The 15,852-nt window shown below is 38.4% G+C and overlaps 1 protein-coding gene across 7 annotated transcripts in view; it reads left to right on the forward strand.

Moving 5' to 3' along the window:
• TP53BP1 (tumor protein p53 binding protein 1) overlaps positions 1-15,852 on the forward strand; it is a 96,479-nt gene that overhangs the window by 13,874 nt on the left and 66,753 nt on the right. For 6 of the 7 annotated variants that reach the window (XR_002078067.2, XM_053889122.1, XM_053889121.1 and 3 more), the window contains exons 2-5: positions 11,391-11,580; positions 12,157-12,341; positions 12,547-12,640; positions 13,074-13,158. Coding sequence is in view for 5 of the 7 variants with exons in the window: in XM_053889122.1 (XP_053745097.1) it covers positions 11,574-11,580; positions 12,157-12,341; positions 12,547-12,640; positions 13,074-13,158 (371 nt within the window). In the remaining 2 variants the exon portion in view is untranslated. Of the gene's footprint in view, positions 1-11,390; positions 11,581-12,156; positions 12,342-12,546; positions 12,641-13,073; positions 13,159-14,921; positions 15,058-15,852 lie in introns of those variants that run through there. The other variant, XM_019442355.2, reaches the window with a different exon arrangement.

Genomic DNA, 15,852 nt, shown 5'->3' on the forward strand with positions numbered 1-15,852 from the left:
ACAAATATGTCAGATGATACCACAGGGATGCAATAAAAAAAAATCCACACAGTTCTGGAAATTTTATAGAACAAATGACCTAGTTTCATTAACAAATTTATAAATTGCAGGAAATAAAAATGAAACAGAACTTACAGATTAAAAGATAGCTAAGAAAAGAATCATCCAAAGGCAGTGTGTAAACCTTGTTTCGGAATTGTAAAAAAAAAAAAAAAAAAAAAAAAAAAAGAGATGGGGGACAATTGAGAAATTTGAACACTACATATTTGATTGCATTAAGAAATTGCTGTCAATTTTCTTTGTATGTGTTGATTTTTTTTATTTTTTAAACTTTTAAAAAATGTTTTATTTGTTTCTTTTTTTTTGAGAGAGAGAGCATGGGGGAGGGGCAGAGAGAGAGGGAGACAAAGGATTGGAAGCAGGCTCTGCACTGTAAGTGCAGAGCCCCATGTGGGGCTTGAGCCCACAAACTGAACCATGAAATCATGACCTGAGCTGAAGGCAGACACTTAACTGACTAAGCCACCCAGACGCCCCTGTATGTGTTGATGTTTTCAAAAGATTTTCTGTATTTTAGACACAAATACAAGTATTTATGGGTGAAATTATATGATGTCTGGGATTTGCTTAGAAATAATCAGTTGGGAAAGGAGTGGGAATATCAATGGAACAAGTTTGAATGTTTGTTGATAATTGTTGAAGTTGACTGATAAGTACATGGGTTATTTTTTTTCCTTTTCCACTAAAATAAGAAAAGAGTGTCTCCAAGCTTTTTGTTATAATCAACAGGAAGGATGAAGTTTTCATCACCTGAGATGGGGACGGCTGCAAGTGGAGCAGGTTTTGCAGAAAAGATGAGTTAAATTTTAAGCACATTGAATTTGAGGTGTCAGTTGAACATCCAAACAGAGATACTGAATAGGCAGTTAGATACACAAGTTTTGGATTTGGAACAGAGGTCTGGGCTGGAGATATAAAGTTGGGAGTCATTAACATATAGATGACATTTATAGCAATGAGGCCGGATGAGATTAAAAAAAAAAAAAAAAAAGAGCAAGAGTAAACATAGTAAGTGGTCATTAATATTCATTATATTTATTATTTAAAAAAAATTTAGGGGCGCCTGAGTGGCTCAGTTGGTTAAGCATCCGACTTCAGCTCAGGTCATGATCTCACGGTTTGCAAGTTTGAGCCCCACCTCGGGCTCTGTGCTGATAACTCAGAGCCTGGAGCCTGCTTCAGATTCTGTGTCTCCCTCTCTCTCTGTGCTTCCCCCACTCGTGCTCTGTCTCTCTCAAAAATAAATAAACATTTAAAAAATGTTTTTTTAAATTTCATTTTAGGGAGAGAGAGAGAGAAAGCATGCACGTGAGTGGGGTAGGGGGCAGAGGGAGAGAGAGAGAGAACCTTAAGCAGGCTCCATGTTCAGTGCAGAGCCCAACATGGGGCTTGCTTCCAGATCCTGGGATCATGACCTGAGCCAAAATCAAGAGTTGACGCTCAACTCGTTGAGCTACCCAGGTAGCCAAGTAAATATTTATTATAAACATGATTAAAATTATTTCTTTTGACTTCTTTCTCCTCTGAACTCCTACAGCACTTTTATTGTATCTTGTATTATAGTTATTTGTATATATGCCTTATCCTCTTTATAAATTATAAGTTCCCTGAGTGTGGGAACTATATCTTAATCATCTTTATACATTGCTTTCCTTCCACTACTACCATGGAGCCAGAATGGTGTCTTTCACATAAGTGAATTGAAATTAATAAATGAACTAGTATTTCTGAGAAATTTCTGGTCAGGGCTATGGATATTCTGGCTTCAGGTTCATGAGACTCCCTATGTTGATGGTCTTATGTTTGAGCAGGGCCAAAGTGTGTTACTGTAGTTCTTGCTAACTAGTTAGCGCACTGACTCTGTATTGCCTAGTTCAGCCTTTATTTTTTATTTTTTTATTTTTTTGCAATAACAATGATAAGAGCCAGTGTTTATTGGTCACTTGCTGTATACATCAGGCCCTGGTCTAAGAGCTTTGATCTGTTTTGTTCTTCACAACCCTGTGTACAATGTCCTTCTCTGCATTTCATAAAATCTGAGGCTCAGAGAGATGATGTCCAAAGAAAGAAAAGAGCTGAAAATTATAATCGAGAGGTCCCTTGATACTTGTGGAAGGTGCCTACTAAAAGACGTTTTCAAATCCCCATATTTGAGAATGCAACCAACAGCTTGTAAAGTCCCCAGCAATGTGCAATTGTGAAACAAAACTGAAACATTAGTGATCATGGAATAAGTCTGACACAGAAGGATCACCTCTTCATGAAACCTTTTCTCTTCACCTTCATGCCTGTCAGCAGCTCTGGCAGGTGAGACTGTTTTCCAGAAAGAAACAAAGTTTTGTTCACTCTACCAGGTGCCTGGGTGTGTGGACAGAGCAGAGGACCCCAGAGCTTCTCCCTGGTGACTCCCTGTGCCCCCACTCCTGGAGCCTGGGGGAGTCGGTTCTAGAATTCCTCAGAAGAGCCATTCTCCACGTGTAACGAAGGAGCTTCTTAGCTCAGGAGCTAAGTCTGGAGCAAAGAGCATCAAACCAGCCATGAGTGGCCTGAGGAGTGACTAGCCTATTTCTTGAATAGGTGGTCTTCACACAGAATAATAGATCAGCCTTTCGGATCCAACCCTATCTAAGATAGCACAGAGGAATAAACCCATGATTATATGGTCAATTAATGTTTGATAAAAGAGGCAAGAATATGCAATGGGAAAAATTCTCCTCAACAAATGGTGTAGAGAAAACTGGAAGGCTACATGAAAAAAAAAAATTGCCATTTTCTGACACCATACACAAAAATAAACTCAAAATAGATTAAGGACCTAAATGTGAGACCTGAAGCCATGAAAATTCTAGAAGAGAACATAGGCAGTAATGTCTCTGACATTGACTGTAGCAATAGTTTTCTAGATATATCTTCTGAGGCAAGGGAAACAAAAGCAAAAATAAACTATTGGGACTATATTAAAATAAAAAGCTTTTTCACAACAAAGAAACCATCAACAAAACAAAAAGACAACGTACTGAATAGGAGAAGATATTTGCAAATGACCTATCCAATAAAAGGTTAATATCCAGATTATATAAATGATACAGTTCAACACCAAAAAACCCCAAATAATCCAATTTAAAAATGGGCAGAAGACATGAACAGATATTTCTATAAAGAAGGCATACAGTTGGCCAACAGACACATGCAAATGCTCAACATCACTCATCATCAGGAAAATGCAAATCAAAACCACAATGAGATATCACCTTATACCTGTCAAGATAGCTAAAATATGGGGCGTCTGGGTGGCTCAGTTGGTTAAGTATCAGACTTCAGCTCAGGTCATGATCTCACCGCTCGTGGATTTGAGCACCACATCGGGCCCTGTGATGACAGCTCAGAGCCTGGAGCTTGCTTCAGATTCTGTGTCTCCCTCTCTCTCTGCCCCTCTCCTGCTCACACTCTGTCTCTTTCTCTCAAAAATAAATCAACGTTAAAAAACAAAGGATGGCTAAAATAAAAAAACACAAGAAACAACAAGTGTTGATGAGGAAGTAGACAAAAAGGAACCCTCATGCAGTGTTGGTGGGAATGCAAACTGGTGCAGCCACTGTAGAAAACAATATGGAGTTTTCTTAAAAAAACTAAAAATAGAATTACCATATGATCCAGTAATTCCACTACTAGGAATTTACCTAAAGAATATGAAACACTAATTTGAAAAGATATATGCACACCTATGTTTATTGCAACATTATTTGCAATAGCCAAATTATGGGAGCACCCAAGTATCCATCAATAGATGAATGGATAAAGAAGAAGTGGTATGGGGCGCCTGGGTGGCTCAGTGGGTTAAGCGTCCAACTTCGGCTCAGGTAATGATCTCACAGGTGGTGAGTTCAAGCCCCATGTTGGGCTCTGTGCTGACAGCTCAGAGCCTGGAGCCTGCTTTGGATTCTGTGTCTCTCCCTCTCTCTACTTTCCCCTGCTTGCACTCTGTCTCTCTCTCTCTATCTCAAAAATAAATAAACATTAAAAAAATTAAAAAAAAAAAGACATGGCATATATACCCAATGGAATATTACTCAGCCATAAAAACAAATGAAATCTTGCCATTTGCAACAACATAGATCGAGCTAGAGACTTTAATGCTAAGCGAAATAAGTCAGAGAAGAACAAATACCATATGAATTTCACTCATATGTGGAATTTAAGAGTCAAAAGAACAAACTAAAAAAGAGAGAAACCTCAAAAACAGATTCTTAACTATAGAGAACAAACTGAGGTTTACCAGAAGAGAGGTAGATGGGGGTATGGGTGAAATAGGTGAAGGGGATTAAGAGTACACTTATCTTGATGAGCACTGAGTAATGCATAGAATTGTTGAATCACTGTATTGTACACCTGAAACTATTATAACACTGTATGTTAACCATACTAGAATTAAAATAATTTAAAAAAATACAGAGGAGAGATGACTAAAGTGACCTAGAGTGGAATGAAGGAGAATATGACATAGTAATATGGGGAGTACAATATAAAATTGGCGCTGTGTACATGATTTTATGTATACACACACTTACCTCAGAGGATGAGTAAACATTTCATGGTTCAGCCACATGCATGAGTAGGAACCAGCATGGTGTCCTTTCCCACTGAAGTGTTTTATTTTCTTCTTATATTTCTCAGGCCCAGAACATTCTCCCCATTGGGACTTAAGAGTTCAGGAATAACTGTTTTTGTTTTTTTAATGTTTATTTATTTATTTTGAGGAAGAGAATGTAGCATGTGCATGCGAGGTGGGGAGGGGTAGAGAAAGAGGGAGAGAATCCCAAACAGGCTCCACACTCAGCACAGAGCCCTATGCGGGGGCTCAATTCCACAACCATGGGATTAGGACCTGAGCCAAAATCAAGAGTCGGATGCTCAACCGATTAAGCCAGGCACCCCTGTTTTTGTGTTAATCTACAAGATGACTTTTCTCATCTTCTACCATCCTGGTTCTGATTTCTGGCCTTTCTGTTTCCAAAGGCTCTAAGAATATTCCTTTTCTTACTTTCATCCCATTCCTATGTTAGGTGCAGTAAACTTTTCTTGTAGTTTTGCTTAATGTCACCCCTGCTCAGCTCCAATCTCAGATAATTTGGTACCACTGTGTCTTTATCCTACCTTTCTTTCTTTCTTTCTTTCTTTCTTTCTTTCTTTCTTTCTTTCTTTCTTTCTTTCTCTTTCAACTACAAGATCAGGAAGATAACATTGATTCAATACTATTATATAATCTACATACCTTATTCGGATATCATCAGTGCTAATATTAGAGTTCTTTGTAGCAGAAGGAAAACCGAGTTCTTGTCTGGGGTTCAGTCCCAGATTACATGTTGCATTTGATGGTCTTGGGTCTTATCTCCTAGATCTGCTCAAATCTGAATCAGTTCCTCAGTCTTTCTTTGTCATTGTTGATCTTGGCATGTTTTTCTCTTCTCTCTCTCTCTTTGTTTCCTATGTCTCCCTCTGAAGAATATTGGCTAGTTTTTTGTACAGCATCCATCAATTTAGGTTTATGTGATGTCTCCTCATGGTCAGATTCAGGTAATAAATTTTTGGCAGGAATACAATTAAAGTGATGTTATTTCCTTCTCGGTGCATCATATCAAGTGACACATGATGGTATTTTGTCCCATTACTAGTGATGTTAACTGGAATCATTTGGTTACGTTGGTGAACATGAGTTTTTTTTTCACTGCAAATGTACTACTTTCTGTTTGTAATAATTTAATACATTTTAGGGAGATACTTTGAGACTTTGTAAGTACCCTCTTTTCCACCACATTACTAGTTTTGGCATCAGTGATATTTATTTATTTTAAATCACCTTTTTTTTAAAAAGTTTATTTATTTTGGGAGAGTGAGAGAGAGAGAGGAGAGAGTGAATCCCAAGCGGGGCTTAGTCTCAGGAACTATGAGATCATGACCCGAGCCAAAACCAAGAGTTGGACGCTTAACCAACTGAGGCACTCAGGCGCCCCTATTTTAAATCATCTTTATTATGAAATGTAACCCACATAAAAATGTATAAAATATAAATGTGCAAAGGTATGAATTATACATAATATACCTGTTAATGCTCCTGGTAATAAAATTAGAACATTTCCAATCACCACCCTTGCCTCTTAAAGAATTAAAACCCCTTAAAAAAAAAAAAAAGAATTAAAACCTCTTTAGCTCCTCTAAAATTAACCACTAGTTCTGACTTTTATTGTTAATCATATAGTTTCTTTATTATTATTATTATTATTATTATTATTTATGACTTAGGTGTGTATCTTTAAATACCGAAATTTAGTGTTGTCTCATTCAAAAACTTTTTAAATTGTAGTACAATACATATAACATAAACTTTACCAATTTAAACATGTTTAAGTGTACAGTGCAGTAGCATTAAGTACATTCACATTCTGCAACCATCACTACCATCCATCTCCAGAACTTTTCATCTTCCCAAACCACAACTCTGTACCCCTTAAACAATAACTTCCCTTTTCTTCCCTCCCCCCATTCCCCTTTATGTCTCTATGAATTTGCCTATTCTATGTACATAATATAAATGGAATCATACAATATTTGTCCATTTGTGTCTGGCTTATTTTACTTAGCATAATGTTTTCAAGTTCCATCCATGTTGTAGCATGTTGATACCACTCTTAATTCTTAATTCTCATCCTGTAGTACTGGATTCCAGGAAGTTATGGATTGGAAAGAAAGCTGAGAGGGAGGAAAGCCAGGAACTCTGGAGTCACAGAATGAGAATTCTAAGGAGGAGGGAATCAGGAACACCATCATATACTATAAAAGTCAAAGCTAATGAGGTGATTTGACAGGAAATTTTCAGAATTGGTTATTAACAAAGATTTTTAGAGTAACTGCTTTGTGCCTGGAATTGTGCTAGGCACCAGGTTTATGGAGATTGGAGCCAGATTGCAAAGGATTATAGAGTTACTGGTGTGTGTGGAGAAAATGGAATTTGGAGGGGAAGGAAACAGAAAGTCCAAGAGCTTGATAGGAGAGTAAAATGGAGGAAAGATGCTACCAGGATATGGAGATTTGAGTACTGCTAGAAAAAGAGGAATAAACCAAAGGGAGGATGGTAGTCTCCATCAGTATTCATATGGGCAAAGATTCCGTCCAACACCCACCTCCTCCGTACCATAACGTTTCCTTTCTATTTCCAGGTAAGTGGCAAGTGGCTCCTGGTGGAGTTGAAACCCAGCCTTTTGTTTTGTTTTGTTTTGTTTTCTGAGTTCAACTGTTTAGGTTAGACGTTTGAAAGGTGGGAGGGAGAAAACTGCAGCTAATACTACCGTCACAATTATGCTTGGTATTGTGTGTTTGAGGAAGACTCAAGCTGATAAGGCCTATTGCTGATTGGCTGGCTAGAAAATGCCGCTAGATGTAAGGGGCAGTGTGCTCTGCTAATGTGCTTCCAGGGTTTCATGGATACTTGGGTGTGGCAAAATTGGGGCTCTGGAGAGATTAGAAAAGTGGGTTACAATGAACGAGGATGAAAAACAAAATATGATTTATACAGGGGCACCTGGCTGGCTCTGTTGGTAGAGCATGTGACTCTTGATCTTGAGGTTATGAGTTCGAGCCCCATGTTGGGTAGAGAGATTACTTAACAGTAAAATATTTTTTAAAAATGTGATATATGCATACAGTGGACTATTATTCAGCCTTAAAAAGGAAGGAAATTCTGACACATGCTTTTAAGATTACAACATGGATGAATCTCAAGGACGTTATGCTAAATGAACTAAGCCAGACACAAAAGGACAAATATTGTATGGTTCCATTTATATGAGGTACCTACAGTTGTTAAATTCATAGGGACAGAAAGTAGCATGATGGTTGCCTGGGGCTGGAGGGAAGGAGGAATGGGGAGTAAGTGCTTAATGGGTACAGAGTTTTAGTTTGGGAAGATGAAAAAATTCTGGAGATGGATGGTGGTAATGGTTGCATAACCATGAATGCTCTTATTTCCATTGCACTGTGCACTTAAAAATGGTTAAACCAATAAATGTTATGTTATATATATTTTAACATTACAATAAAAAAACTGAGTAGGAGTAATGTGGCAAAATGTTAACAATGTGTGAATCTAGGTGAAAGGGTTTATGAAAAAGATCATTATACTATTTTTTAATTATACTATTTTTGCAACTTTTCTGTTGCTCTGAAATTTTTTTCAAAATAAAAAGTTTACTTAAAATTAACAGGAGGAAGTTCTGTAGAGATAAGATACAGACCAGTGGGATTGCTTCCACTACAGGCGTTGCAGGTACCAGGTCTATCAGCCTATTGTTAGGAAGATAATATAGTATCATAGGCAATTTTTGAGTACCTTAAGCAATTTGCTTTCACATTTGAATTATATCATCACCTCTTTGTTGACTTAACTTCTACATAAGGATGTGGAGTTGACAACTTTTCAATTTCTCCTCTGTTTTCTTCATATTATTTTAATTTATTCTTATGAATTCCTAGAACACTAGGGATTGTGTTTAAATTCTGACCCTCTCCCTTGCTAGCTCTAACACATTACACAAATTATCTCATCTCTAAACCTTAGTGCCCTCATCTGTAACCCTCAGAGAGTTATGAGGCTTTTAGGTGAGGTAATGAATGTAAAACAGACCACAATGCCTGCCATATAGTGAAAATATGATACATGTTATTAATTATATCATTGGTATATGACTGGACATGATTGTATAGGTCCAGGTACAACAGAAGGCATCTTAGGGGTTGAAATCAATTATATATAAATATAAGTCAGAATGTAATACTTGAGTATTGCTGCTTAAAAGGGATATGTAATAATTTTTCATTAAATTCAGTACTTGTCGTATCATCAGTAAGGTTCTCTGCCACTGAACGCCCAAACTGAGTTTCCAGATGAAAATAATGAAGCAAATTTAAAGGTTGGTAAATAGTGTCTGTGTGGTAGATTTAAGCCACCTGGGGTTCTTTTGCTTAGAGAAGTCTGTGAGAAGACCTCAGAAAAAGACTAACAAATTAGATTTATAACACTTCTATTTATTGTTTCATTGGTTGAAATATATTATGGAATTATTGGACCAGGTGAAATGATTCCAGCCGTACAAAAATTTATCCAGGTTTTAAAATGAATTGTCAATTAAAGACAATATGAGAGGAAATGGCTTTAAGCTCTAGAACAAAGGATTTAGGTTAGATGATTGGAATAAAAATTTCTGACAATGAGGTTTATTAAATTTTAAAGTGAGTTAACATAAAGTCTGATGGGATTTTCTTGTCTTTAGAGGTAGATCAGATTTCTCTCTACTGAGGTGGCTTAGCTAAAGATGTACATGCAGGTGGGTAGCGGTGCTGATGTCCTTTGCAGCTTAGGAGTCAACAAAGGCCTTTTGCTCATCTAACCACAATCAGTCAGTCTCAGTGGGTAACCATCCTGCCTGCATTTTCTAATCTTTCTGGGTAATGTAATGATTAATTTAGTTGTTATACTGCCTAACAAGGAATTCACCGTTTTTCTTCACAGTTTTATTTGGTAATGGGAATGGCTCAGTCTTATTTACTTATCTATTTAGTTTTAGTCATGTTTACTGAGGTTCAATTTACCCTTTTTAGTGTAGAGTTTTGTGAGTTTTAACAAACACATGCAATTTGCTTTTCAAATAATCAAGAAGGCCTATTTATTTATGTCTTACTTGGGGAGGGGAAATGCAATAGCAGGACAGAAAAGAGCAAAAGTATAGTGACTTTTGGGGTATTTTTATGGGAATTGATATCAAGATTTGCCCACAATAGGAACTGGTTGTTTGAGCCCTCACAAATGGAGCAGATGAATTTACTTTGTCTACCTAGTGTTTTTAATATCGACCTGCCCTGGTCCTTTCAGGATTAAATTTATTTGGTCACTGGTCTTCTGCAGCATTAGGAGTGGAGGAAAGGAGGAATCAATTATAAATGATTTCAAGATTAAGAAGTGGGATGTGTCTCTGTGTGTTCTATTCTATTTTTGTTCCACTATTAAAGCATTCCAGGGACCCTAATTATATTCTAGTTACAGCAACAACAGATTCTAGGTTTTTCAGGACAGTTTCATTTCAAAGGTTCTGTCCTTTTGTTTCCATAAGTAGCATATATTCACATGATATGCTTTGATTTTTGTTTTAAAAAATGTGATCAATGTAATTTATAAAAGCAGGGAGAAGACTGGTTTATAGGAAGCTCCACTTTCTCTTAGTTTATATAAGGTACTAAATTGGGCATTTAGAATATTGGAAAATCATGATTGGGCTATACCTAAGTCATTCTGAACCTGGGGTAGAGACAGAAAACTACCTCCTACTGAATGCCAGCTATGTATGTGCTTGGCGTTGGGCTAGGTACTTTCCCCACTGACAGCTGCTCTAGCTAGAATTCCATTCTAGATCCAACCACCACTTAAATAAAACAAAGCATATATTCCTTATGGTGTCTACTTCATTAAAACAAGTCCCAGCTGCCACACCTTCTATAAGACCCTGGCACCATAATTAGGATAATAGACTCTCAAGGCTTGGGAGGGATTTTTGAGGTCATGTAGTTAAAGGGGCGGCAGCTGTTCTCTTCTCCACGGAGTCTGAGAATCACCCTGCTTAATTCAATGGGAAGTGCAAAAAAATGTCTGGGGCTATAGTCTCCTTAGGTTTCAATCTCATAAAAGAGAGGGCAATGATAAGCGAATGTGAAGGTTGACCTACGTTCCAGACTGCAGAGGGCAATGGGAAAAAATATGCTTTATTGGGGACCTCAGACAATGTAAAGGAAAAAAAAAAAAAAAAAAAAAACCCAAACCAAACCTAAACTGTCAGAGGCATAATGTGAGGCCCTCGAATTCAGTTAGAGGCCCACAAAAGGGATTCTAAGTGACACAGGTAAGACCCCAAGCATCCTGTCTGTCTTCAGTTTCACCAGCTCTGAAGTACTAGCCATCCTGGATCCTTGTCTTTGCCCTTTTATTAGAAATTGGGGAACCCTCTGCTTTTCTACGGAAGAAGGTAAGAGAAGGGGCCTCAAAGTGCATGAACGATAGAAAAGAAGTCTCTTCTCTTATATCTGAGTAGTGGTACACACAATTGTCCTGGAGGCAGGGGAATATATTTCACGCCCTCTCAAGGTCCCTTCGGTTCAAGGATACTGTCATTCTCTGGCTGTACTAGGGGGAGGGCCTGCAACGTCCATGCTGCCATGGAAACACGCCGCGGTGTTCCTTTTTCTTACGTGGGGCGGGGGACTCTGCCTCAACCTCGAATCATCCACAGGACTTCTTGAGTGGCGGGCAGCAGCAGCGAATGGGCGAGCCGGTACTGCGTGACGCGACGGGAAAAGGGGGAGTTCGCGGCCGGTGGCGGCGGTGGCTACAGCGGCGACCTGGGGATCGAGCTGGAGGGAGCTGGGGAGTGTGCAGAGACCTCTAGCTCGAGCGCGAGTGATCTCCCGCCGGGATGCCTGGTACCGTTTGCAGAAAGTGGGGGCGCAGTGAGCTCTGAAGGCTTGGGTTTCGGGTCTGAAGGGATGGCTGACCGGAGGGGGCGGGGTGGCAAGCATGGCGGCGGTGACGGGGAAAGGGTTGGAGGGCCCTGAGGAGGGGGTGGGGAAGCAGTAGCTAAGAAGGCTGGGTGGTCGTGAGTAAACGTGAAGGGCTGTGAGTGTTCTGGCGAACAGAAATTACAAAGCAGCCTTTTGGGGGGCGGTAGAGGCGCCAGAAAGACGCAGGGAGAGTTGTGGGGGATGGAAAAAGAGGCGGGGAGAGAAGAGGTTAGGAAGGAGGGGAAAGGGTGTCTACGGGAAGGTGATGGAAAAGAAGAGGAAGAGAAGGATTGGCAGACTGATAGTAAATAACGAGGAAATAAGGCCTTGGAAGGTTTGATAGGAAAGTGTTTGCAGCGATTATAAATATAATCTAATTGGAGTCCTAGACTGGTCCCTTTTCCTAGTTCTTGCACCTCCGCCCCATTATTTAAGCTCAGACTGCGAGAGGAAAGCTAGTAGGTTACACAGAACTGATCTTTTGTTATTCCATACCAGGGGAGCAGATGGACCCTACTGGAAGTCAGTTGGATTCAGATTTCTCTCAGCAAGACACTCCTTGCCTGATAATTGAAGATTCTCAGCCTGAAAGCCAGGTTCTAGAAGATGATTCTGGTTCTCGCTTTAGTCTGCTATCTCGACACCTTCCTAATCTACAGACACACAAAGAGAACCCTGTGTTGGTGAGTGATAATCTTGTTTGGAAAGGATTGAGGAAAAATTATTTTTTTATCTAATCAAGAACAATTAGCACATCTAAGTACTTAGGAGATCTCTATCTTTTGGATAAAATTGGTTGGAAAAACGAAATCAACACATTCACAAAAGTATGCCTTATTTTGGATTATTTCATATGTAGTAGGGATATTATGTATGTATGTTTTTTAGGATGTTGTGTCCAATCCTGAACAAACAGCTGGAGAAGAACAAGGAGATAGTAATAGTGGGTTCAATGAGCATCTGAAAGAAAACAAAGCTGCAGGTGAGATGTTTAAAGCTAATAGTCCCTTTTGCAAGAGTGCGCTTGTTGTAACTGGGTGGATCTAAACATTATGTGGTTGTGGTGAATGCGTATAAGGCACTCAGAAAGTTTTTTTTTTTTTAAGCTTATTTATTTATTTTGAGAGACAGAGAGACCCAGAGGGGAAGGGGCAGAGAGGGAGAAGGAGAGGGGGACAGAGGATCCAAAGCCGGCTCTGTGCTGACAGTAGAGAGCCTGATGCAGGGCTTGAACTCACAACCTGAGCTGAAATTGGATGCTTAACCGACTGAGCCATCCAGGTGCCCCAGAAAGTTGATTTTTTAATGTAGATGATTAGATTGATATTGTCCACATTTCTGAATTTGTATTAAAGTTTGGTATTAAAGTTCGGTAGTAAATGCCTTTTGTACTAATGTCCACTCTTTTTTTTCAGACCCTATGGATTCTTCTCATTTGGACACAGGTGGTACCATCAGTCAGGTCATTGAACAGTTACCTCAGCCAAACAGGACAAGCAGGTATACTAGTGTTGGAAGGAATTTATTTAAATTTATTAATGGATCATTTCTTTTATCTGTACCTATTGCCTCATCCCAATGATAAAGGGATTAATCTTATTTTTGTGAATTAGATAGTGGGAGTTGAGGATCATATTCACTGGTACATTAGTACTGATAGCCAGAATCTCTTTTGTGAAGGTAATAACATTTTTTACACTTGTATTATTCAAATTGTGATTTGTATTGTACACGTAAAGTAAATAATCATTCTTCATTCTTAGCATAGATATGACTTAATAGAAAAAATAATCAAAAAATCTTTAGGCATATTATCAAAACTATTAGGCATGCTTTCCATCTACCAGCTAAATTACCAGTTTTAGACCCAGGATGTTTATTAATTCATACCCTAAACAGTATTCAATTTTTACTTTGTCTTATGCGTAGTTTTACATTGTCCATTTTTTGAGTTTATCCTCTGTTAGGATCCTCTGTCAGAATTGTATGTTTGATACATATTCCCATTTAATTTCATCCTTAGAGCAGCTGTACAGTGAAGACATAATCTTCTTTCCATTACATAGAGGGGGAAACTGATGGGTGAAGATGTTAGATAACTTGTTCTAGAATATATTGCTTATAAGTGGCAACTGAGCTCTGAGCCCTCCTGACTTCAGTGCCTTCTCTTTCTTTTTTACTATTCAGTGCTTAGTCTCCTGCCTGAAATTACTAAAATCAAAAGAGAACTTAGATAACTTCAGGAGCCTTGTGGTGGCTGAGTAGGAAAAGGGAGCTAGTCAAAGAGGAGAATGTCAGGTTGAGGTGGTGAAAGACTATGGTTTTATCTAAAAAATAAATGCCCTCCCACCCCCTTTTTTTTTGCCTTCTATTTAATACTCTGTTTGCACATAAGTTTTTTCTCCCAAATTATTAGTTGGTGCTTTGGAACAATCTACAAATTGGTGGGCTTATTTTGACCTGCAGGTGGCTTGTCTTTGGCCCACACATGGTTGTAAAATATATTTGAAATAATTGATAGAATTTTAAATGGGGAAATTTTACATAAAACTTGGATTTTCAGCTTCTGGCATTACTAGTCCAGAGGCAATGCAACTTTTGTATTATTGGTAACATTTGCCTAGAGCTGTGAGTAGCAGCTAACCTCTGCATAGGTGAGCATGAGTGCTCTGGTCTGTCATAGTCCCTACAATTTACTATTGTATGTGGACACTGAAGTTAATTATTCATCTTTTATTGCAGTACTTTTGCTTTTGTTCTTAGCCACTTCACCCCTTTTTGTTACCTTGTTTTGCTTTCTGTAGGCATTTAAATTTATGATACTTTAAAGTGAACGTGTGCCAAAGTTATTTGTGTTTTTGTGGCCCAGCACCTTGGTTTGAACCAGTGGGGGCAGGAAGTATGTATACCCCTCATAAGTGAAGCAGTGCTGTTAGAGAAGTCCCATACTATCACTTTTCCCTTTTTGCATTGACGTGTTGCCCTTTCCCTAAAAAAACAAAACAAAACAAAAACCAAAAAACCTTGAACGTTTACATTCAGTAAATGTGCAGGCACTGTGGTAAGGTGTTTTAAAGGGGCTTTGCCATCATGGAACTTATAATTCAACAGGGAGAAAGGTGTTAAATCATTACATAAACAGCTGTTCAGTTACAATTGTTATTTCAAAGAGGGAGGAAAGAAAGAAAATATGACGTAATCTGTGTGATAGGGGTAAGCCTCTTTGAGGAATGTGATCTAAACTATAAATATGAATTTGTTAGACATGTTTGAAGAGCTGGGGAGAAGAGTGGCTGGTGGGAGGAGGAGCTTTCCAGAGGGAACTGCAAGTGCAAAGGCCATGAATCTAGAAAGGATTTGGGGTTGATTCCAAGAGAATGAAAGTTCTTCAAAACACAGGTATATTGATCTCCGTTTGTATGTATTTATTCGTTAATGCAAGTATTTTTTAAAAAGCTGCTTGTGAACTTTTTGCATAAAATTCCAAAAAAATCTTCCTCTCTTACCTAGTGTTCGGTTGATCTAAGCTGATGGTCCTAAACATGGAGCATCCTAAAGTATACTAAAGAAATATAGATTGTTTTATTTCCCTGTTAAAAATAAAATCTTTAAAACAATAAAATAAAATGTTTAAGTATTCTTTACATCCAGCATGGGATTCTAACTCACAACCCCAAGATCAAGAGTTGCATGCTTCACTGACTGAGCCAGCCAGGTGCCCTTCTCTATTAAACATTTTAAAAAATTGAGATAATTATAGATTCACATGCAGTTGTAAGAAATAGTATGTAGAGAGAGATCCTTTATAAACTTTGCCCAAATGGTAACGTTTTGCAAAACTATAGTATATTAACCAGGATATCTGTATTGATAAAATCTACTGAATGATTTAAGTTTCCCCACTTTTACTTGTATTCATGTATGTGAATTTTTATAAAGTCTAGTTACATCTGTATCTGCCACTGTGGTCAACATACTGAATGGTTCCAGAATCACAAGGAACCCTAGTGCTGTCTTTTTATAACCATATTCACCTCTTTGTCTTACCTGAACTCCTGGCAATCGCTAATTAAGACTGTCCTTTGTAATATTTTGTCATTTCGAAATGTTATGTAAATGGGATCATACATTAACCTTTTGGGATTGGCTTCCCTCCCCGCTTCCCCCCCTCCCCCCCGCTTTCCCCCCCCCCCA

The sequence above is a fragment of the Panthera pardus genome, unplaced genomic scaffold (genome assembly GCF_024362965.1).
Source record: "Panthera pardus isolate Hobbes unplaced genomic scaffold, ASM2436296v1 HiC_scaffold_24, whole genome shotgun sequence".
NCBI lineage: Eukaryota > Metazoa > Chordata > Mammalia > Carnivora > Felidae > Panthera > Panthera pardus.